The sequence below is a fragment of the Salvia splendens genome, chromosome 15 (assembly GCF_004379255.2).
Source record: "Salvia splendens isolate huo1 chromosome 15, SspV2, whole genome shotgun sequence".
Taxonomy (NCBI): Eukaryota; Viridiplantae; Streptophyta; class Magnoliopsida; order Lamiales; family Lamiaceae; genus Salvia; species Salvia splendens.
The window spans coordinates 6,383,967-6,407,701 of NC_056046.1; the positions used below are offsets into that span (position 1 = coordinate 6,383,967).

The 23,735-nt window shown below is 36.7% G+C and overlaps 3 protein-coding genes across 3 annotated transcripts; 1 reads left to right on the forward strand and 2 right to left on the reverse strand.

Moving 5' to 3' along the window:
* Positions 1-1,313: 1,313 nt before the first annotated feature.
* Positions 1,314-4,874, reverse strand: LOC121766363 (UPF0613 protein PB24D3.06c-like). The gene is given in 10 exon segments (XM_042162639.1): positions 1,314-1,634; positions 1,711-1,775; positions 1,967-2,075; positions 2,157-2,302; positions 2,413-2,478; positions 2,606-2,698; positions 2,904-3,009; positions 3,362-3,402; positions 3,404-3,439; positions 4,521-4,874. Coding segments are annotated over 10 exon segments (1,059 nt in total). The 5' UTR covers positions 4,770-4,874; the 3' UTR covers positions 1,314-1,486.
* A 2,311-nt stretch (positions 4,875-7,185) lies between these two features.
* Positions 7,186-10,775, forward strand: LOC121768354 (DUF21 domain-containing protein At4g14240-like). The gene is made up of 13 exons (XM_042164828.1): positions 7,186-7,616; positions 8,227-8,303; positions 8,427-8,510; positions 8,602-8,715; positions 8,824-8,907; positions 8,976-9,047; positions 9,149-9,216; positions 9,411-9,498; positions 9,572-9,645; positions 9,728-10,088; positions 10,167-10,213; positions 10,303-10,384; positions 10,451-10,775. The coding sequence occupies exons 1-13, from the start codon at positions 7,373-7,375 to the stop codon at positions 10,541-10,543; spliced, it is 1,488 nt and encodes a 495-aa protein (XP_042020762.1). The 5' UTR covers positions 7,186-7,372; the 3' UTR covers positions 10,544-10,775.
* A 7,456-nt stretch (positions 10,776-18,231) lies between these two features.
* On the reverse strand, positions 18,232-21,869 carry LOC121768355 (ribonucleoside-diphosphate reductase small chain A-like). Its single transcript, XM_042164829.1, has 9 exons — positions 21,492-21,869; positions 20,893-21,053; positions 19,722-19,770; positions 19,506-19,632; positions 19,182-19,247; positions 18,992-19,108; positions 18,755-18,917; positions 18,596-18,666; positions 18,232-18,518 (listed from the first exon to the last, which is right to left on the reverse strand). The coding sequence occupies exons 1-9, from the start codon at positions 21,664-21,666 to the stop codon at positions 18,404-18,406; spliced, it is 1,044 nt and encodes a 347-aa protein (XP_042020763.1). The 5' UTR covers positions 21,667-21,869; the 3' UTR covers positions 18,232-18,403.
* Between the last annotated feature and the right edge of the window lie 1,866 nt (positions 21,870-23,735).

The window sequence follows — 23,735 nt, forward strand, 5'->3', positions numbered from 1 at the left end:
CTGAGAAACCAGTGCAACATGACATGACCAAACATGTAGAAGTTGACAGCCACTTTATCAAGAAGAATAGCGAGAGTGGAGCTGTGGAACTACCATTCGTACGATCCGAAGATCAGTTGGCAGACATCCTCACTAAAGCAGTCAACTCGAAGAGTTTCTCCAAGGTTTTGGGCAAGTTGAGCTTTGGAGATCCCACCACTCAACTTGAGGGGGAGTGTCAAGAAAGGAAGGAAAATCAGAATCATTTAAGGAAGGAAATAGAATAAAATAAGCATAAATTAATTTGTATTGATTGACTAATTGATTTCCTATGATTCTGTGAAATCATACCATGTACACAATCCATAAAACTCTATTTAAGAGCAGTAGTCTCAATGAATATACACAACACAATTTATTACAATCCATCTCATCTACACTACTCTTCTCTTATCTATGGCCGATACACAACTCAAAGAGGGGTTAGCTATGACTATGCATCTAGGATTAAGTCATGAGATTCAATCTCATGAACTAAACATACTACAAATTTAATCATCTGATATAATCTTATCAACCGAACACTCTTTAGAAGTATTAAATTATCCAAAATATAACTAAATAATCCCTCCGCCCACGAAATGTTGTCCAAGTTTGACTTGACACGGGTTTTAAGAAATGGTGAAGAAAAGTGAGTGGAAAACGTTAGTAGAATGTAAGTCTCACATTTATATATTATTTTTATAATAGAATGTGGGTGTAATGAGTTAGATGAAAGTGGGGTCCATTTACTAAAAAAGGAAAAAAAAAACAAAGTGGCCAACATTTCATGGACGAACAGAAATGGCAAAACTGGACAACATTTCGCGGACAGAGGGAGTAATTTAAGTAGACAAATTTATCAAAAATTTAAATATGTATGGGATAATTATATGATTTAATTAGCTACTTTTGAAAGTTATGAGATTGGTTAGAAGCCAATCAAAACCTATGATTTGAACGATGATTTTTCATTATACAATAAAATAAACTTAACTTTTAGTATATTCCACTAGTTGATCAAAGGCTTCAATTCATTTAAAGGATGAGTGCGTGAGTATGAACCTTTAAAACATGTCTAAATTTTAGTATATTGAAAATCCAAGATTTTTCTTTGCAATTTCCCAAGAATGAAGCCTATAGTCGGATCAAAATCGATGAATTAGTCATGCATATTGTATTGATGCACCCAGTCAACAAACACCTAACACAAATCCTGCTCACGTTCATCGACAACTACCAGATTTTCTGTTACATCACTCTCACATATACACGCATCGCCTACTCCCAAAACGTCACAACAAATAATTTGTACTTATAATATTTCAAGTAATTCAAGATAATCCAATTCATAAAGATAAAACCTATCTCTAATACAACGTAAAATATCCCTATCGCGGGATGGCTGATAACGATATGTAACGCATCACATGGAGGTCGAAAAACGTGCCTAGTTCGAAGTGACACGCTAGCTCCACGGGTCATCCCATCCTTTAGGGCCATCTCTCTTGATGAACTCGATTATGGCTTGGACAGCTTCCTGAGCTCTGTTGGAGAGCGAGTGGTTTCCATACTCGATTTCAGCCTTCTCTGCGCCTCCCATTGCTGCACACAGCCTAAAGAGATACGTTGCACGAGTTAATCTAAGAGGTTATTTTGTTAGGCCTAGCTGAGGGAGTTTCGTATTCTTGCCTGTCAACCAGAGCTTTCTTGTCCACGTATTCAGGTACGTATTCGTCTCCCATGGAAAATATGACCTACAAGAAAGTAAAATCTAAGCAGAGTAAACAGAGAGTTTCTAGACGAAGATATCACAGCATATTGGATAGACGAGCATGGATGAGAGACTCAAACCAACGTAAATGATTAACTATGAGGACCAGAATGAATTTCAGCTTTAGAACTTCGAGTGGCTTAAACCATGCATCAAGTTTGAACGAGACCCTACCAGAGTAGGCGTGTTGGACATGTGGCCAAGTTTCTGCTTCAACTGGTCTTCATTAAAGTCGGAGCTGAACATGTCATCATCTCCGTTGTATGCACAGAGAGAATGAAATCTACATATCACACACAAATATTAAGATCACTATTCTCTATCTGTGTGTTAAAACACAAACACACACAGTAAAGCTACTCACCTGTAGGCAGTAATGGGAGAATCTGGATTGGCTTCCCTTGGCATTAATTCTGATCCCCGGCCTTCATTTATCATCATTGAAGCTAAATCAATCATGGAGGCAGTTTCCGGGAGAGTGGCTCTGTATTCACGGTCACTAACTGGAGCCTGAACATTGGATAGACTAGATGAATCAAAACATATAAAATCTGGAGCAACTAAATTCAAAACTAAAGTGTCGATAAATTTCAAGCAGTGTCCTGTGATAGAAAAATTACTTGTAAAATGGCTGCACGAACTGCTCTTGAACATGCTGCGTTAGTTCGCAAGTAATATACAATATCCTAGAAAATATAAAAGTAAACAAGCCTTAGCCATATTCCACGCCTTCGACCATGGGGCTATCTTTCATTCGATAAAACTGCATCAAGAATCAGATGACTATTCACTAAAACAGAATCAGCTAATTACCTGGCATCCAGTACTGTGTCCTAGTAGCACCACACCCTCAGAATCTTCCTTATTTATTAGATAACTAATCAATTGATCAAGCTCGGCGGCGTCCTTCAGAGAAATGCAACCATTAAAGTTTTTAGCACACGCAAGTAAACACTCAATATTTGCAAGTGTTGAGCACACAGGAAATCCTCCCCAAAAATAAGCAGCACATAAAAGAACAAAATGACAGCAACAAACAAGGGAAAAAATGGGATTGAAGATTCACTAAATTGGCACCATGGAACAAGATTTCGAAAGAGAATAAATTTACTTGTTTCAAGCTCGAGATGCCATAACCACTGTATGACGAAGAAAATAGAAATTGAACCAGTGACCAGCGCTCTTTCTCCAACGCAATTGCCAAAGGCTCCAAATATCTATAAAATTGACAATCATCCCTATTAGGATATTTTAACAGAAATTGAACTTGTGGCCAGCAGTCTTTCTCGAACACAATTGCCAAAGGCTCCAAATATCAAGAATATTGACAACTATCTATATTAGGATGAAATAAATAGATGTTCTTATATTGTAAGCCATAAAATGTCTGTTAGTTCATACACAGATGACTTTAGGCATTTGATAAAGTGAAAATAAATAATTTGACAGGAATTCATGCATGAATGAGATAACGAGAGGAAGAAAATAGAAAGAGCATGCAAACCCCAAATCAGTAAAACAGGGGTAAGGGAAAAATAATAATAGTAAATTCAGCATAGGTTAACATACTCAGTAGCTAAAAACCCATCGGTCAGCCCACCAATAAAAATTGACTTGCTGCTTGTAATCACCTGTTTTGAAAGCAACCTGTACCAAGAGAAAGAAAGAAAAAATAGGCGATATGAGTAGAAAGGGGTCTTAAAAGATCAATGTGAAATATGAGCACAAGGAACAAATTTGATAGTGCTCACAAGTTTACTCTAGCTACCTCTATATGCCGTCATCACAAAAGAAATAAGGTAGGAGTAACTAAATCATAAAGTTTTAAGTATATTTCCTGTTGATAGAAAGAGTGAAACAGAACTTGCCCAAGAAATCCAGATGCATCATAAAAAACATAGAAACGTAGTATATTTCTTTGAATTCCACAATTTGAGCATCTCGTCTATTGCTTCTGACAAATGACACTGTAAGAACAACAAAGGCACACTAAAAACCTATCAAGAATGACTAGTTGAAACTTGAAAATAGAACAATATCTGCTATCTATGTACAAGACGTGGCTAATCACTCAAAAGTTGGGTCAAAAACTAATGAGCTATTCACCAAAAATGTGTCTGTTCTAATTACAAATCAATCTAAACATCTCCAAGAAATAAAACAACGAACGAAGTTCAATGTCTTTACATGGCCACTTCCCAATTCACTAAATTTCAATGGGAACATCTCGCTCGAATATCACTCCAAGAGCTCATTCTTCACATCACCACTCAATCCTCAGTACAAAATCTAAGAACACAGATCGTTGTGAAACAGCATACTATTACACAATTCCATCATTTATCTTCCTGAATTTTTGTGATTTCTCCAAGCTCCAATAAAAACTATCAGAAAATCAATAAGTATTTATCAGCACTTCACACCTCAACTCAAAGATCTTGTATCGCTGGCGCTGCTAAAACCCTCAAACCCTTACAAATGTAAAGCAGTTCCATTTCAGAACCTTGATCTCTAATTCACTACTTCGACTGCGACATTCTCCAAATTTTACAACTAACAAATCAACAGCACAAATCACTAATTGAACAAAACCCTAAAACACTCAGCTCAATAAACCAGCCCAACTACATAAACTAGCTTAATCAAAACCAAGGAAATAGAAGAAGAAAAAAACACACATCTTGTTTTTTAATTTCACAACTTCTGGATATTTTTCAATTTCCTATACCTGAATTGATTTCGTGCCATACTTAAACATCACCCCGCGAAATTGACGTTTCTTATTGATGGGTCCATCTCCACCTCCGGCGCCGTCTCCAGCGGCGGCTGGGGTTATGTTGGGAACCTTGGCGGAGGCGGAGGCGGAGGAGCGGCTCCGGACAATGCCAGAAAACCACGAAGTGCCCGACGACGCCGGCTGCGGCGGCACAGAGATCGAAGATGGCGTCGAGAGATTCATAGAATTAGAATTCTCCATTGAAATTCATAGAATCCATCTTCACCAAAGAGAGTTTTACTCTCTTTAAAATTTCCCCTTTTTGAATAATTTGCTTTTAATATTAGTACTCCTATTTAATTTTGATCAAATTTATTTGGCCATGTTTATAGTTATTATAGACTTAGGTGGTTAAATGATTTTCAAAATCAATCATTGCACTTCAATAGTAGTAAAAAATAATGGTAGAGTGGCCTGTGACTCATCTATCCTTATCATCTTGATAATTATAAAAAAAAATCTACATTAAAATGGTATTTACAGATATAGACATTACTAGTTGGTGATGTTTATCTATCTAAGTCTAGAGTTACTAATATTTTTCAAATCAGAACATTATACTAACTAATGGCTAATGCTATTTGTTACAATCTTCAATATAAAACTTTTTACAACCAATTGTTTAAAATGACTATTGTCATGTTAATGAGTTAACATAGGGTAACTCAGTCTTTTGTTAACCTTGAACATTTATGGGGGATGGATGGATGGTCTTCCTTCTTCACCCAATTTGTTCCTACATTATTAATAATCTAATTCGATTTTGTTTCATAATAAAAAAGAGGTAATCAGAAAAGGAAAGTAGTTGGAATAAGCTAATACTATATCTCAACAACAAATGGTAAATGATTATGTCAACCTAGGGGTGAGTATTCCGAATTTCAGATTGGATTTTTACTCAGTGTGAAATGACGAAATTTATGAAAAATAAATCCGGACCAAAAGAATCCAAAATCACATAAAATATAAACCTATAAAAAGTTTTGAAAATTTTGATACCAAATTCCCCTATAATTCAACACCAGGAGTACAAAATTGCATTAGAATATACTCCACACTACGACAAATCATTCAACACCAACTAAAAAGAAATCTAATCAAGTCTACTCCCTCTGTACACAAAAAAATTAGGTACATTTATCATTTTTAGTTGTCCACGAAAAATAGGGTACATTCAAAAAAGGAAAGTTTTCTCTTACTTTTTTCCTTCTCTTACTAATAATATGGAACCCACATTCCATTAACACTATTTCTCTCTTATTTTTTTTCTCTTTTCCCTTTTCCCTTACTTTACCAACTATACATTAAAACCCGTGTCATTCACAAAGTGCCCTATTTTTCGTGGACGGAGGAAGTATAACAAGATAACAATGTCCACAATATAACAATTCTCTTCAAATCATTCCCTCCGGGGCTTTCAAGTTTCAACTTCCAAATTTCTACCAATAATGGAGATTAATTAAGTTGTTGAAAACTGCTACAAATAAAAACTATTGTTTATAGTATATAAATGGGAAAAAAAATTCAATCATTGGACCTTAAGTATAATGGTTGCATCTCTTTACCTATAAATGCATTAGTAAAGTTCAAATTCCATAAAAAACTGAAAATTCAATTTATACTACTCATTTTTTCTACGTACATATCATGAATAGATTGATTTTACGTGTTAAGTGTGATTTTCTGGTTTTAATGATATAAGGTAACACGAAGATAACTAGTGGAGTAGTATATGTGAATTTACATACTAATCCCTCCGTTTCACGTTACTTAAAGCATTTTTTGGCACGAGAATTCAAAAGGGCCGTGGATCCAAAAAAAAAAAACGTAAATATATCTTCACACCTATATTTGTTTTGTGGATCCAAAAATAACACACAAATAATACACAATGTTTGTTTTGTGTACCTAAAAAAATGTCAATACATATTCGGATCTACAGAATAAACAAATACTCCTACGAATGATTCCATTTCTTGTATACACAGACAATCAACGCTGCACACTTATCATGTGATGCAGTTTTTCTCCTTTACACCATTTCTTTATATTATCAAGTTATTTTGACAGCTTCTGTGATCCGACCATATAATAGAAATTTTGTATAGGTACTATAGTCAAATATAAAAGTCAATAATAATGGTTAGATATTAATTTGATTTAAGTGAAATGTAGTAATATAAATTAATTTTTATAACTTCAAAAAAATGGATAAATATGTGTCTTAGTCAATATATTATCCTCATATTATATCTCTCTCCCCACCTTTTTAAAAATTAAGTTTAAACAAATACAACTTATATATCATCTGCTCTCGTATTATATTGTTATAAATAGATATTCCCTCCATTCTAAGAAAGATAGACCCATTTTTTAGGTGGCATGGAATACAACTTTATTTTGTATGTTCAAGTAAAGAGATAATAAACAAGAAGGAAAAAAATAGAAATAAAGTTATTTTTATTTTTAATAATATGTTATCTTAGGTATGACATAGAAAGTGAGTTATCTTAAGAGGATATACTAGAAAATGAGTATGCTTTATAGCAAATTACATTGAGTGCAAAAAATGAAAATGGATATATTTTGTTGATTCACAATTAGTCTGTAAATGGGTATATTTTGTTTAATCTAAATCAGTGTCTACTCCTAATTGACTAGTTGGGAGCCTCTCACAATTTTTTTCTTACACACCCTGCAAATCCCAACTACCCCTTTTCGCTCTCTCCACTGGATGATATCTCATCGCGCATAGACTCAAACCGGAAATTCACATCACACTGCTGGCAGCGGAGCTCACAATTATGCACTTTGTAAATGCGGCGGCGCTGCTGTCGATAGCGTTGAAGAACGGCGGCGGCGGTGGGATGTTAGGATCGGAGATAGAGTTCGGCACCGTGTGGTGGTACGTATACGCGGGAATATCTTGCATCCTGGTGATGTTCGCCGGGGTAATGTCGGGCCTCACTCTCGGCCTCATGTCGCTCGGCCTCGTCGAGCTCGAGATCCTCCAGCGCAGCGGCACCCCTGCCGAGAAGAAACAGTCTGGTTAGAAACACTATCCCTTTTTATCTCTCCGAAATTTTCAATCTTTTTTTGGCTATTCGATGTTTTTCTTGTTTTGGATTGTGAATATGTGATGACTGATTCTGTGATGGTTGTGATTGGCTTTGGGGTTTGACTGATTTGGGCTGGTTTTGAATTTTGTTTTTTTGAGGTAGTTGGAATTATAGGCTTATGATTGATTTTAGTTTTATAAATTGATGGGGATTGAGTAAAGATGGAAAATTTGCGGTTTGATTATGATTGGAGACATTGGATTGCTTGAAATGTTGATATACTAGATAGAAGAAGTTCTAGGGTATCTTTGAAACTGGATAAAGATTGGATCTTGTTTTTTAAAGTTTTGTGATGATTCACTGTTATATTACTTAGCTGTTGAAAGGTTAATTTGGGATGATAATAGGATGAAGATGGGAGAAGCAAATACTGAAATCTCGATTTTCTTGACTTATGCTATTGCTTAGCCGATGTTGGAAGTGTAACTAATAGTTGGGATTGCAGCTCTAGAGTATACCTTAGCAAAGTGATTTTGACGGATCTCTCTCTTTTTATACCTTTTTACCTTTCAATCTGAACCTAGTCAATTTTTCATCAGCTGCGATATTTCCGGTGGTTCAGAAGCAGCATCAGCTTCTTGTGACATTGCTTTTATGTAATGCTGCTGCAATGGAGGTACGATTTCCCCTGATAATGTTGTTCTGATATGTGTTTCTCAGTCTTCAAAGAAGCCGGAAACAAGCCAAATTGCATATTCTCTGTATTGCATATATGCTTACTTTCATTTGCAACTTGCAGGCACTTCCTCTATACCTAGATAAGATCTTCAATCAGTATGTTGCCATTATACTATCAGTTACTTTTGTCTTATTTTTCGGAGAGGTATTGATTTATACGTGTTCAGCTTCCTTCTTCCCGACCGTCAATTTTTTGGTTTTCATTCTCTGATGAGTTTTTCTTATTACTGTTTCAGGTCATCCCTCAAGCAATATGCACTAGATATGGTCTCGCCGTGGGTGCTAACTGTGTGTGGCTTGTTCGTTTTCTGATGATCGTTTGCTACCCGATTGCTTACCCAATTGGCAAGGTAATTATCAACTGCCAATGTGTTTTTTAGATATTCCCTGGCTTTCAATGCTGAAGTTTGATCTTAAGTCGATTGGAACTCGTGAATTTGGTCGTTCAATGAATTCAGGTTCTGGATTGGGTTCTAGGACACAATGATGCACTGTTTAGACGAGCTCAGCTGAAAGCTCTCGTTTCTATTCACAGCCAGGAGGTAAACCACTTGCAAGTTGCTCAAGTCATTGATCATGACCAAATTAAGCTGTTCTCTTTTGTTTTCAGGCCGGAAAAGGCGGTGAATTAACCCATGATGAGACAACAATCATTAGTGGAGCGCTAGATTTGACAGAGAAGGTACTGAGATCCATAGGACCACTGATAAATGTAGAGTAATCTCAATTATTAATGTTATGAAAGCATCTTTATCTAATCTAGTTTTACTGTTTCTCGGCCAGACTGCCGAGGAGGCGATGACGCCAATTGAGTCAACATTTTCGCTGGATGTTAATTCAAAGCTCGACTGGTAAGAATTCCTTGCCTGATAGAAACGGTTTCTTTACATTGCTCAGATAGGAACGACGTTATTCAAGCTTCGTTAGTAAAGCATATATGATACATCGATATATGCCTTTCAAAATGCCTGAGTTTTCATTCAGTCTACTTAATTTTGTTTATTTATTCGAGAAAAACATCGTATAACTTGATTTGTCCTCTCAGGGAAGCAATTGGTAAGGTTCTGGCTCGTGGTCATAGCCGCGTTCCCGTGTATTCTGGAAATCCAAGGAACATTATCGGACTTTTACTGGTAAGATTCTGAAAATGGACTTCACTATATCGTTATCCTTAATGCTCGACTCTCACACGAATAGCGGTATTAGGTAAAAAGCCTTCTCACCGTGAGAGCAGAAACAGAGACCCCTGTCAGTGCTGTTTCTATTCGAAGAATTCCTCGGTATGATGTTGATCTATCGACATGCTCATTGTATAATTGACTATAAAGGTTTCAGATTTCATCTGTGCCATTGCTTTTCCAGTGTTCCTGCAGATATGCCCCTTTACGACATACTCAACGAGTTTCAAAAGGGTAGCAGCCATATGGCTGCTGTTGTGAAGCCAAAAGGAGAAAGCAAAAGACCTCCGTCGATTTTGGAGAAGTCTGAGGGGAACGAACCCACAAACGGAGATTCAGATATAACCACCCCATTGCTAACAAATAAAGAAGATAACTCAAATACCGTTGTCGTTGACATTGATAAGGTTTCAAAGCCGGCATCCAAAGCTAACCTCGCTTATAATGAAGCAGTTCTGCAAGGGTTGGTTGTTCCGGATGAGTCTGAAGATGGTGAGGTCATCGGCATCATCACCTTAGAAGATGTTTTCGAAGAACTTCTACAGGTAGAGAGAGATTCATCGTATTTTAAAATCCATCCCTTTGTAGTATTTGGTTTCATGGATTTCTCTTTTGTGATGCAGGAGGAGATTGTTGATGAGACGGATGAGTATGTTGATGTCCATAAAAGGTACTTTAAAAACGGAGTATAGACACGATATGCATATGCACTTGCGTATATACGTATATTTGAATTCTGCTTTCGATATTCTTCTGCAGGATACGCGTGGCAGCAGCTGCAGCTGCTTCGTCAGTAGCCCGAGCCCCTTCAATCAGGAGGTTAACGGCCCAAAAAGGAGCTGTAAGTAAACTCATCGAGTAACTTAAATAAGTGTTCCCTTGCCTCGGCTGATAGATGCTCTCACAGGGACCCAAGCAAGGGCTGACCCCGAAAAAAGGAGGGGACGATGGCACGACCTCGGCGAAGGTGCTGAGCAGCGTTGGTGAGCCGAAGAGATGATAAGACGCGGTAAATTTTGCATTGTGATTTTGGGCAAGGAATGAAGACTCCATATCTTGTGCAGTAGTGTTAATTCTTTATATGTATGGCCCTAAATTTTGCAATGTGGAATAAGAAATCTATGTTGCCTTTAACTTTATTTGTTGAGATTCTTGCATTTATGCTTGTATATTTCTAATTCAAGACAAGCATATGATAGGTTTTGTTTATATAATGGCTTAAGTTACATCCATGTTTTTGTCATGTCAATTGTGTTTTTACATCTTGTTTAACTTAACCATCTCTCTTTCTTTTTGCAAACCAATAAATGCAAACGAATAAATACATGGTTTAGTTCGTTTAAGGTTTTAACTTTTAAAGGTTATATGGCTGTGCATGATAAATGAGAAAAAAATAAATTTTTTTCTTTGAATATGTATCAATCTAAAAAGAAAAGAAATAAAAGAAAAAATGCTTAAAATATGTATCAAGCAAAAAAGATACACATTTTTCCTCCCTAAAATAACTAGAAAAATTAAACTTTTATGAGTATCAATTAATTAATCACACTAAATTTGACCATTGTGGCTAGCTATATATGATTTTTCCCATACGATATCAGAAAATTCACACTATATTTATTTAATAATTTGAAAATATACTAAGAAAAGAAAACTTGCCGATACGCTATCTCGGAGGTTCGAGAATAATTGAAAAGGACATATAGACTAAGAAATCTTTCATGGAAGTCCATTAGTGAGAGAAGTGGTGAACTCGTCTCTTAATATTTTTATACTACTATTACTTATTAAACAATGATAATCACACAAATTGAAGAATATAGCATTATCATCACACACATTTGAACCCCTCACCCCACTTCTCTCTATATATATTACTATAATATTATATATTGGCAGCCGCCTTTATTGTTAATTTGTTCTGATATGAACTCTAATATGCTGCAATAAACATGCATAAAATTACCAACACTACTATTAGTATATAATCAGCACCCAGCTTGATATATTATTACAAAATTAAGCTTGTAATTGCACGTAATATATTCCATTCTTCCACAACAAGTTAAATTGAGTAGTTTTGCTTCTGCTACTTTTATTCTGATTAATAATTTGCATGTATCTATAATCTATGCACGAGAGAAGAGGAGTGGAAAGAGAACTCTAAAAAGCTCAAACTACTTAGAGCAAGACCAAACCCTATTACACATGAATTTACACTACCACAAAAAAGAAGAAGAAAACCCTTAAAACTAGGCCACATGTTAAGAATACTTGTCCCAAGAGAGAAGCATAGTTATGCAAACTCTAACAATGTACAGCTTTCCTCTCAGTTGTCTCACCATCCTCCTTAATTTCTCAAACCTCTTCGCCATCGTCACCTTCTTCTTCTTTAACTCTGATTTGGAATGATGCTTTGATTAATCTCAAAAACCCTAATTCGAGCATCCATGCAAGAACTTGTGCTAGAATTTATAGGGCTCGAACTTGAGCTTTGGATGCAGAGTTTGAGGTTACATTGTGGGGACTATGTGCCCTAAAAGTCCTTATACATCACGTGCAACAAACCCTATCTACACTCTCAAATAAAATACTAACTTATCATTGCAATTTGTGACAACCGTGTGTGTCTAAAGACTTCATTCATGAAAGCAATCTTTTCGACTTTTCCCCCGTTTATATCGGTGTGTGTCTATGAATATAAGGCTGAGTTTTCTAGACCCCAACAAATGAACATGAGCCTCAAATTATTGCTCCAATTTGTCTCTCCAAAGGGTCCATCCTTTTGTTGTTAGATTGATTGTTTGAGATAGTTTATATTAGTAAAATGATTTAGGCAAGTGGCGGATCCAGAAGTTCGAAATGGAGGGGGGAATCTAAGAGCGACACACTGAAAAAAAACCTCTTTCAGTGGCACCATAACATATTTGTACACAATGCTTTCTTCAGTCTCTGTTGTACGACAAACAACATCGCCAAATTATCTAAGTAACATATTAAAGGAGAAGTTTGTAGGGAGTTCAATTGTGCTAACTTAGATCAAACTAACTTTTTATTATGACCCTTATTGTCATACAAAGGAGGGGCAAAGAGAAGATTTTTTTTTCTTTTTTCCTTTTTTCTATTAACATTTCATTATCTTATCTTAAGCTAATTCAAAAAGAACTAAAGATAAGATTTTCTTTTACCAAACACCTATACAAGATGATAAGGGGTGGACCTAAACCTCACAAAAATAAAAATATCTCTAATTTTTAGGACAAGTTGGTCCTCTAGTGAGCTCAATAGCCAAATTAAGAGACAAAAATGCATGGTTTGTTGCCCACTCACAACAGCACAAGTGTTAGGGTTGTGTTGACAACATTGGGACAATAATTGTTTCTGCCACTAAAATAATGCCCTAATTTTCAACTCATGATCAAGAAAACATTGAATATGAAAAGACAAACAGATCAAAAATGGTGGCAGTCATGATCTGCATCCATATATAATAATAATTCCTCCTTCCACGCAAGAAGAGTATATTCCAGTTTTCTTTTACAATTTCTTTTTTCTTTTTAATCTCCTTCTCCATTTATATATATGGCATGTTGGCATATATTAAAATTTGTATCAAATTCAAAATAATACACTTAATTTAGGTGATTGGAGTAATTAAGTAGCTAGTGGAGTAATTGATTTTGTAAGTGAACAATAATGCATGGGGAAAAGTTGCAAACATTACCTGTAATTTAAAAGATGTGACTAAGTGAGACACCTCAATCACATCGTTCCTATTTTTAAGTTGGCATGTGTGTTGAACTGTTGACACAAATATTTTGGATGTTACTGTTGTTGATATTTTCAAGGTTTTGATCAAGTATCGAAAAATAGCAAATAACATAATGTTTAACCTGATTTTAGTTAATTATATAATTTTTTATAATGTTACAATTACAATATCTCTTTTAATTTTTTTGAGATAGCAACATGTATAATTTTTTCGTTCGTTTTTTAATTAAGAGTAAGTTTGTGTCTAATTGTTTTAAAGTAAAAAGTTTGATTTCTTACCTTTCGAATCAAGACCTATAATTTTTGGTCCCGTTTACAGTTTAACAGTTCTAATTTACATATATTAGAGAACTAATGGAAAAAAGAGAACTTGGTATAGACATTTAATCCATTTACCATTTTATTTAATTATAAACTATTTAAATTATATATATGTAGACATTGAGCATTATACAGATTTTTCTATATTTTATGAAGGATGATGTGATGAAAACTTATTGAATAGTACAATCATACTACTATTTGATTTACACAAGCTTCCAATACAATTGGAAGTCGCTTTATCTGTATGTGTGTATTTTGAAACTACAGAACACATAACAAATTCATAACTTTTGTACTAAAAGTTTTAACAAAAAACAGAAGCATCAAAATTCCAAAACTTCTCTAAGAGCATCTCCAGTGGGCGGATGTCTCACTCGGACATCCACTAGGACATCCCGAAAACACCTCCCGCCACGTCACTAAGACTTCCCATCCCACTGCCACGTCACTAGGACATCCCCTTCACAATCTGCCCTTCCCATCGCCCTTCCTAGACATGCCCACGGTTCACGAACCGGCGGTTCCGGTTCGGAACCGCCGGTTCCAGTTCGGCGGTTGGCGGAACCGGAACCGAACCGTGAGGCTATTTCACGGTTCCGGTTCCGGTTCCGGTTCGGAACCGCCGGTTTTCCGGCGGTTTTGGCGGTTCCGGTTTTCGAACCGGCGGTTTCGCCGGTTCAATTATTTATTTTTATTTTTTTTAGAAATTTGAAATTTGGCTTTATACAATAAATCGGAACAAGACAATGCATAATTCAAGCACAAATAAGACGAATATGGAGAAAATGAAAAAAAAAATTATTGATTTTGAGTTGTAACGGACAACGAGTCAACGATACATTACAATTTACAATACATAAGTATACAATACAACAACATACAACAATATAATATAATTTACAAGTGTCGTCGCCTCGTGGGACTCGGAAGGTAAATAAAAAAAACATGAAATGGGGGGAAAAAGGAAAAATTGAAAAGGGCTTGGGATCAACTTAAACTTTCAAAGTTAAACTTTTCAAATTTAAGTTGAGTTGCCTACGTATCCACAATTTTATTGAGGAATCAAAGCCCACGTAGTTCTCTTACCTTATGATCAACCATTTTTTCTTGCAAAATGTTGCCCATTTTCTAAGCAAACACATATCAGCACGCCATATACACATTGCTGCATTTCTAATAGGGGCAATTTGATCTTCCAATGCAGCAATGTGTATATGGCGTGCTGATACGTGTTTGCTTAGAAAATTGGCAACATTTTGCAAGAAAAAATGGTTGATTCCGAGAAGAATTGTACTTGAAGATCATTAAAATATATTCCCCATTTGATAAATATCTTATTGGTGAAAAAGTGGGTATCTTTGAGGCAGATGGTACTGGAACACAAATTTATATATGGAATCTGGATGATACTTCAAGATCATATATAAATTTGTGTTCCAGTACCATTTGCCCTAAAGATATCCATTTTTTCACCAATAAGATACTTATCAAATGGGGAATATATTTTAATGATCTTCAAGTACAACTTAGCCGCAACAACGATACATTATAATTACAGATAAAAAAACATGAAATGGGGGGGAAAAAAATAATTGAAAAGGGCTTGAGCTCAACTTAAACTTTCGAAGTTAAACTTTTCAAATTTAAGTTGAGGTGCCTACGTATCCACAATTTTATTGAGGAATCAAAGCCCACGTAGTTCTCTTACCTTGCTTACCTTTTTGGTCGGCTGTGCTCGCCGTTCACCGCCCCCCGTCGACTCATTGCTAATGTTGAGTGCTCTCGCTTCTGACCTCGTCATCACCATCGGAAGAAAATTCTTCACCATCACTCTCTACACGGAAGTCGAAATCCGGCTCTTGTGCTCTCATGTCCGCCTTTGCCCAATCGTCAAGTAACATAGTGGCTTCCATGTTCTTGGCGGAGAGATTGCTCCTTTTGTCGTCTAGACACTGATTAGTTCATCTATGCTAGCAGTGCTAGCGCTAGCATTGTCAAAACCAATTGAAAAAATTTTATTGATCAATTGAAATTCATTCAAAACTTGAATGATCAATTGAGCAATTGCTTGTGCAGTGTGTGGTGCGGGAAATTCCCGAAATGCAATCAAACGTTTGTTTAAAGTCCAACTGTGATCAACGAAATGCACAGTGATGCCCATATACGAATTTTTACAAAAACAATCAGTCCACACATCAGAACAAATAGAAACTTTATGCCCTAAGTTAATAATAAACGTACCTAATTGAGCCTTCTTTTCCATGCATTGTCGAACAACGGCCCGAGTCATTGAAGTTCGACTCAATTTTCTTGCAGCGGCATTATAAACTTGCCGCATACTCGACTCAAAAGCATCGTTATCAAAAGCATTGAATGGAAAATGTTTCATAACGGCAAATCTAGACATCACATTAAGAGCATTTTTATGATCATATTTCAAAAGAGTATTGCTACACGTACCTGATGTTTGGGATGAACCCGTCCCACTCCCGGTCCCGACTCCATGTTGAAAGTTGAGTTGAGTTTGGGTTGGAGCGATACCAAACTCGACCGGATGCGCTTTCTCCATGTGACGGGTAAATGTACCGTATCCTCCACCCCTTCGGAATGTGTATACGTTTTCGCAATAGTTGCAATACACATTATAAGTGTTAGGATCGTTACTATCTTGTACCTTCTTGAAATGTTTCACCATGATGTTTGAGGTTAAAGACCTTTCAGCTGGTCTAGGAGGTTGAGGAGGTTGTCCACGACCACGCCGACTCCTTGGTGGTGGTGGGGGTGGCATTTCTTGAACCTCTTCTACCTCCTCCCCCTCCTCCTCCTCGTCATCATCATCATCATCATCGTCTTCATCAACATTCACAGGGGTTGGACTTTGTTGGGAATAGGCACCGCGACCGGGAGCACCACTACCGGTACCAACATAAGCATCGCCTTGGGATTGAGAGCGAGAGAGAGCAATAGCATGTGCCACATCTTGCTCTTCTCGAGCCTACAAAATAATATTTGTATTGTAAATACAAAATAAAATTATGAACAATAATGTAATGTAATTCAAAATTAATTAAATTAGTAGATAATAAATATTAACCTGCCACTCATCCATGTTCATTTGAGAAATTTCATCAATAACGGATCTCCGAGATGGCCTCTTGGCCTTTCCCTTTCCCTTATCAACACGACCTTCTCGGGATAAAGACATATTGCTATGTAGAAATATAGAAATATGGAATAATATTTTTTTTTGTTTTAGCAATTGAGAAAGGAAGACAACTTATAGAACTACGGGAACAAGTATAAGTGTATAACAATGCGTAAAGCGTAATAAGAGTAGCACTTGCGTAATTAAATGGAAGCACAATAGCACAAATGAGAAATTGGAGACAAAGAGAGAGAATTGAGAGATTGAAGAGAGAAACTCTTATTAACACAAGAGTGGGGTGAATGTAAATGAGGATAGAGGGGGGTATTTATAGATAAAAATGGGGGGGAAATGGAAGAATTCGAATTTGAAATTTGAAAAAAAAATTGAAAAATCGGCAAAACCGGCGGTTTTTGGCGGAAAACTGCCGGTTTCCGGGACGAAACCGCCGGTTCGGTCAACGAAACCGTCTGCAAAAGCTGCGTCATGTCGCCTCGTTTCTCGCGCCGCATCCGGAACCCCCTGAACCGGCGGTTAACCGCCGGTTTTCACGGTTAACCGCCGGATAACCGGCGGTTCACGACCCAAAAACCGCCTGAACCGGCCGGTTTTTCAGCTGAAAAGCTGCCGCCGGTCTGCCCCATCCACATGCCTTGAAAAACGCGCCCGAACCGGCGGTTCGGCCGGTTAGCCGCCGGTTCGGTGACGGTTCCGGTTCGAAATATCTTGAACCGGAACCGGACCGCGACCCGAATTCCGACGGTTCCGGTTCGGGAAAAAGGCTACGGTTCCGGTTCGGAACCGGAACCGGCGCGGCGGTTAACCGCCGGAACCGGAACCGGTGGGCATGTATAGCCCTTCCCACTAGGACTTCCCGCAATAAAAAAATCACAAATTCACAAATAAAACAATTTACGTTTACGGAAATAAAATTTCAACACAAATACGAACGGGAAAAATTAATAACTTCATTTAAAAAAAACATACATGATTTGAAAAAAAAAATACATAGTAATAAAACAAAAAAAAAAATACTAACACAAGTGGTGCGAATGAAAATTACATGATTAGAGATGTAGAGAGAGAAACTTGTTAACACAAGTGGTGCGAATGAAATAAAATTCAACGAGCCGTATATATAGAGTTTAAAAAAAAATAAAAAAAAATTAAAAATCGGACGTCCGACCCACGCCACAATGGCGGACGTCCGCCCGCCCGTCGCGCCGACGTCCGAGGACACCCGACGTCCTCACGGGACGTCCGTATCCGACCTCCCCTGCCACAATGGCGGACATCCCGGTCGCCCGTCGCGCACGTCCGACCGGACGTCCGCCATTGGAGATGCTCTAATAAGTGAAAAGAACAAAAATGGAAGAGCATCAAGTAAAAAACAACTACTACTGTATTACATCCTTGTGGGAGTCTATCTCCTCCTATACGAAATCAAATCAGATTAATAGATGATATTTTTTATTTGCATATGTCTATACTGTTGATAATATTTGAAATTTGAATTATGTTTGTTTCCAAGAATCTGAGCAATTGATAAATGCTACACTCACATAAAATGTTTCTGAGTATATAGATGCCCTTATTCAGCATCAAGTAGTGGTGCCGCTTCTAGAAGTCCTCGTCCGTCTTGAACTCGAAATTCTTGGAGCCGTCCTGCAAACTTGACATGACGGACGCCTTCTGGTAGTCGCCTACCCTTCTCTCGAAGAAGTTGGCTTTTCCCCTGTTCAAGTAATAGCCTTTACAATATGCAGTTGGATTTCAAGATCATATATCAATCTCATATTTCATGATGCTTACTGTAACGATATAATTTCCATCCAGTCAAAAGGGTTCTCAACATTGTACGCCTTCGGACACCCTAAAGAAACCTGAGAGAGAGAGAGAGAGAGAGAGAGATGAAAGGAGATATGTAATAGAGCCAAAGAAGGTCATATTTTCCAGTGAAGAGAGAGGTACCAGCAGTCGATCAGCAACGAACTTGATGTATTGGCTCATCAGTGTCGAGTTCATACCAATGAGAGCACAAGGGAGGGCATCACAAATAAATTCAATCTCGATTTCAACAGCTTCTTCTACAATAAGATGGACCCTTTGCCAACTCAGTTGCTTTTGAAGTAACCTGCAGAAATTGAAAAACGGGGGATTAACTCCCTCGTTCTCATAGCTAACGTTGGGTAGGAGAGGAGGACGTACGAGTATAGGAGGCAGGCGAAGTCACAGTGCAGACCCTCGTCTCTAGAAATGAGTTCATTAGAGAACGTCAAGCCAGGCATCAATCCCCTTTTCTTAAGCCAAAATATCGAGCAGAAGCTGATGATAGAAGGAAACTAGATAAACAAAAGGTGAGAGATGGATGAGAAATAGAGAGCTGACTGGGCCATACCTTCCAGAGAAGAAAATGCCCTCAACGCAGGCAAAGGCAACGAGTCTCTCAGCAAACGTGCTCGTGCTGCATATCAATGTTAGTGTAAGTTATCCGCATGACGATAGTTATACAACACATATAACATTGTGAATTAGGAAATAAGGCGCATTGTTGCAGAAACATAAGGAGACTTGATTTCCACTCACTGATGCTCGTAGCAGTCCAAATGTATTGTCTATGACAACTTGGAGGTATCATAAATGTTCTATACATAGTTAAGCAATGAGAATTGAGAAATTCAAACAAGGCAACTCTCTTATCCTAGTAATTAACTAATTATACCTCTTAATCCAATTCAAGGCCCAATTGGCTTTTTGTGCAACGCAGGGGATGTTCTCGACTGCATTAAACAATCTGCTCTTCTCTTTTGAGTCTTTGATATATGTTTCCAAGAGCAAGCTATACATCTCTGTATGAAAACATAAAGAAGTCAATAATCAGCTTCAAGAAGTGTGGAAGCTACCAAAATACCATCAGAACGTTTAAAATGATTTATACCCGAATGAATATTCTCCATAGCAGTCTGAAATCCATAAAACGCCCGAGCCTATAAATAATGACCAGAAGAATCGATATCAGCCATTTAAGATATAAACTAACATAGTCGAGTATTTCCTTATCAAGAAGAATGATGGTGCAAAACCACTTTTTGAAATCATCAATACACATTCTCCAACAGATTCTCAAAACTATCAAGCTGGAAAAACAGGATTAAATAGTTGGCAGTGAATAACTTCTCGTATGCGAAGTACTCCCTCCATTCCTATCATAGTTGAGTCGTTTTTCCATTTCGGGAAGACTGTTATAGTTGAGCTGTTTCCACATATGCTAGTAATTAACTCACTTTTTCTTTAATACTTCATTCTCTCACTTACTTTATTCTCTCCACTTTATTCATTTTTCTACTTTATTCTATCTACTTTTCTCTCTTTCTTACTTTATCTACTTTAAGACCTACCCACTTAACACACTAAGGACCCGTTCACTTTTCCAGATATGCCCAGAAATGGGTTCAATTAGGGGGTAAATATGATGTTCACCTTCCATGATTCATTACTTCTCGGCCCTTGAATTGTACTAGGGCCCGCACTGTTCAGCCAAAAAATTCCAGAAATAAATCTTACGAGAGAGGTGGTTTTCAATTCTAGTCCACCAAGAAATGGAAGTATAGTTACTCAATTACCCCTAGCATTTTCGTTTCCCCTCTAATTAACTCTTTTCATAAGGGCAATTTTGTCTGTACAATCAGAAACCGCCCACAATTGTGTGGGCCCTACCCGCAAAAAAAGAGTGCTATTCTTACTCACTAAACAGCAGAAACCGCCCACAATTGTGTGGGCCCTACCCAATACATTAGATTCAGATTTAATTCTTCCCATTTTGTAAATGGGAAAGTGAACGGGTTCTAAACATTAATTTCTGAAACTCTGTGCCAAAAAGAAGTGTCTCAACTATGAAATAACGGATGGAGTATCAGAGAAGCTTCATACAAACAGAAAAAAAGTCTGGTCGCATAAGAAAGTGGCATCCTATAAAAATGACTATATCATCCAAATTCAATCAATTTTGTTGACGGTGCAACTCGTTTCACAGTCAGACAACGAACATAGGTATCTAGTCTCAGTCATAGGATTCTTTACCACAGATTATACACATAATCTTTAATCACCTCTGCAATCTGAACATCAGTGAGGAAACGAGCAGCCAAGTTTTCCAAAACGATTCCATCTGAAGCAGCGAAGAATGCTAACACATGGCTTATGAAGTGCTTTTCGGGTTGAGACAGAGCTTCCCACTGCTGCACATCATGTGAGAGATCAACCTCCTCAGCTGAGAATCAAGTTTTTCTGTGTCAAAACACAACAAAAGCAACATAATGTGGAACCAAAACATGCATTCGATATGTATCCTAAAAACATAGGAGACAGAAAATGCAGTTTTTGAATCAAGTTTGATCATTAATCATTAAATTTGAAATACATATTTCCATCTATAGCCCTTTTAGATAAGCAAAGCCACTAAATAGATTTCACTATTTTCGCAATCAAAACAACACACGAATGCTAAAAAGGTCAAATCTTTAGAACTAATCATCAAAATCAAGATTTAGCATTCCCCCAATCATACAAAACAATCCAAAAGAATGCCAAATTCGATTAATTGGATTATAACACAAATATAATCAAATTACCCGTAACAAACAAAAACATGATCTTTTCAAGAAATTTAACAACGATCATTCATAATTGCTTATCACACACACAATACCAGTCCAGAAACTGGCTTCTGCCTTCTTGTACATCTCCCAAAGCTGTGGGTACTTGATTGGAAACATGCAAAACCTCTGCGGTTGCTCCATCAAAATGGGTTCTTCCTCATCGTCTTCAATTTTCTTCTGCTCGAACAAGCTTCTCTCTGTTTCTCCATTTCTCAAAGAACCCATTTCTTTTCTTGGCCAGAAATTGAAAAAAATGAAACAAAAGAGAAATACTATGTGTTAGTAGTGTTACAGTGATGAGGTATCTCTTATGTATATCTTTCTTTGTGGGAGAAGAGTGAAACCCTACAAAAACCCTTTGCTGATATAAACGACAATTTTAGTAGTAGTATCTTCCATCGAAAAGATTTCCCCTTTTGTCACCAAGATTTAATTTTTATTTTTATATCTTTGCAATTGAGTGCGTGTCTTCTTTGCTTGGCCTATGAAGTTTTGTGGGTTTTAATTAAGGTGGTTACAAAGTCTCTTTCACATGACACCAATCTCGTTTTATTTCGATGTTATTATGGTAACTGTTAAATGTTAATGAATTAAGATTGCTAATTAAGAACTCGAGAATCAGGATACTACTTGCATAACTAAGAACTTAATGGACCAACATCATTTTTTTCCGCTTACAATTTGATTGTATCTTTCGTTTTTATAATAATGTGTAAATAATTCATTTTTACGAGACTTTTCTATGTTTAAACCACTAGTTTATCTGACGACTAAATCAATTCAATTTGTATTAACTCTTCAACTAATAAGTAGAATAATCAAGTTATTTACAGAAAATATTTATTTAGTAACAATTTTTTAAAACAGAAAATAAATAAAAATACTAGTCCAATTATCCTATTGAAACCGGTGATTTTCATTGTTGTACCATTACAAGTTATATTATTTCGTAATATTTGCAAGCAAGGAGGGGAGGGAGAAAAGGGGTTGGACTTGGACCGCGATTTTGGAGGTTTGGTCCAGCGTGAGCGTTATTGAGAACGGAGAGGAGGTGTAGGCCACTCGGTGCACCGTTGGTGAGGTCAGAGTTCGCGACTCGCTAGGGGTCCTATGTGTTTTCAGACCACATATTACGGCACAATGGTCGAGCGGGTGGGGTATCGTCATTTTCCTTTTTTTCAATTTCATATTTTTATCTGCAAATACATTCCTTATTCACTTTGAATTTCAATCTCGACCGGAACATGTAAAAAGAAATTAATGTTTAATTATGTAATGAAGTTATTTTATTATTTTAAAATTAAATTGTGAAATATTTGAGGTTTGATTTGGGGGCATGATAGGGTTATTGAAGTCGTGCTCTGGCAAAAATTTGAGGGAATGACGACGCGGCAGATTTCTGCATGAGGTACAGTTAGGCTTTGGGCAAGACATTATCCATTTTCTTAATTATACTGATGTAATATTTAGATGGTTGCATTTGTATATTGTGTTGCGGAAAAGTTGATCTTGTGACATTATTGAAAAATGTTGAAACATGACTTATGTATCCATTTAATAAAAAAGAAAGAAACCAAACGTGATGGCAATTTGTATTTTTTTCATTATTTGATCATGGCAAATAATCGAATTCCTAAACCCTAACACCACCCAGTCTAATAAATAAATTAGATGTAATTAATAACGCCATTATTTTGTGAAAATGACAGTAACACTATATTTATGAAACGTTGACTATATTTTATTTTGTACTACTTCTCTATATAATCAATAGATAGTGGAAAAGGCTTGTGATGGCACGTAAGAGCATCGCCAAGGGAAGAAGGTATATAGAAAATGTATATTATGTATTTATTTTTTTAAAAAATGAAATATACCTTTCTAAAAAATGACACATTATAAAGAGAAAATGTATATAGAGAGGTAAATTATTTTTTTAAAACAAAATAATAGTAGTACAAAATACATTAAAAAATATAAAGTGTAATACCTTCTCAAATGTCTTTCCCCTTGGAGAAGAGTTTTTCATGAAAAGAAGGCAAATATCTTAGTTATAAGATTTTACCTCTCTATTGATGGGGAGGTAAAGATACCCCTTGAAAATGAGAAAATGTATAATACCTTCTCAAATACCTCTCCCCTTAAAGAATGCTTTTTCATGAAAAAAAGGTAAATATGATAGTTATATTAGTTTACCTCTCCATTTACCTCTCTCCCCTTGGAGATGCTCTAACATGCATTCACAACTTTTGAAATAATATTAGTACTAAAATGTGGCGTTCGGTTGCCATGAC

What these genes read in the sequence shown, in the direction of transcription:
- LOC121768354 (XM_042164828.1), top strand. Translation starts at nt 7,373, where the DNA reads ATGCACTTTGTAAATGCGGCGGCGCTGCTGTCGATAGCGTTGAAGAAC. An exon ending in TTGTCTTATTTTTCGGAGAG is followed by an intron (nt 8,511 to 8,601) that starts GTATTGATTTAT and finishes TTACTGTTTCAG; the next exon opens with GTCATCCCTCAAGCAATATG. An exon ending in TATGTTGATGTCCATAAAAG is followed by an intron (nt 10,214 to 10,302) that starts GTACTTTAAAAA and finishes ATTCTTCTGCAG; the next exon opens with GATACGCGTGGCAGCAGCTG.
- LOC121768355 (XM_042164829.1), bottom strand. Translation starts at nt 21,666, where the DNA reads ATGGGTTCTTTGAGAAATGGAGAAACAGAGAGAAGCTTGTTCGAGCAG. An exon ending in TTCGCCTGCCTCCTATACTC is followed by an intron (nt 18,918 to 18,991) that starts GTACGTCCTCCT and finishes CAATTTCTGCAG; the next exon opens with GTTACTTCAAAAGCAACTGA. An exon ending in ATGGAAATTATATCGTTACA is followed by an intron (nt 18,519 to 18,595) that starts GTAAGCATCATG and finishes TTACTTGAACAG; the next exon opens with GGGAAAAGCCAACTTCTTCG.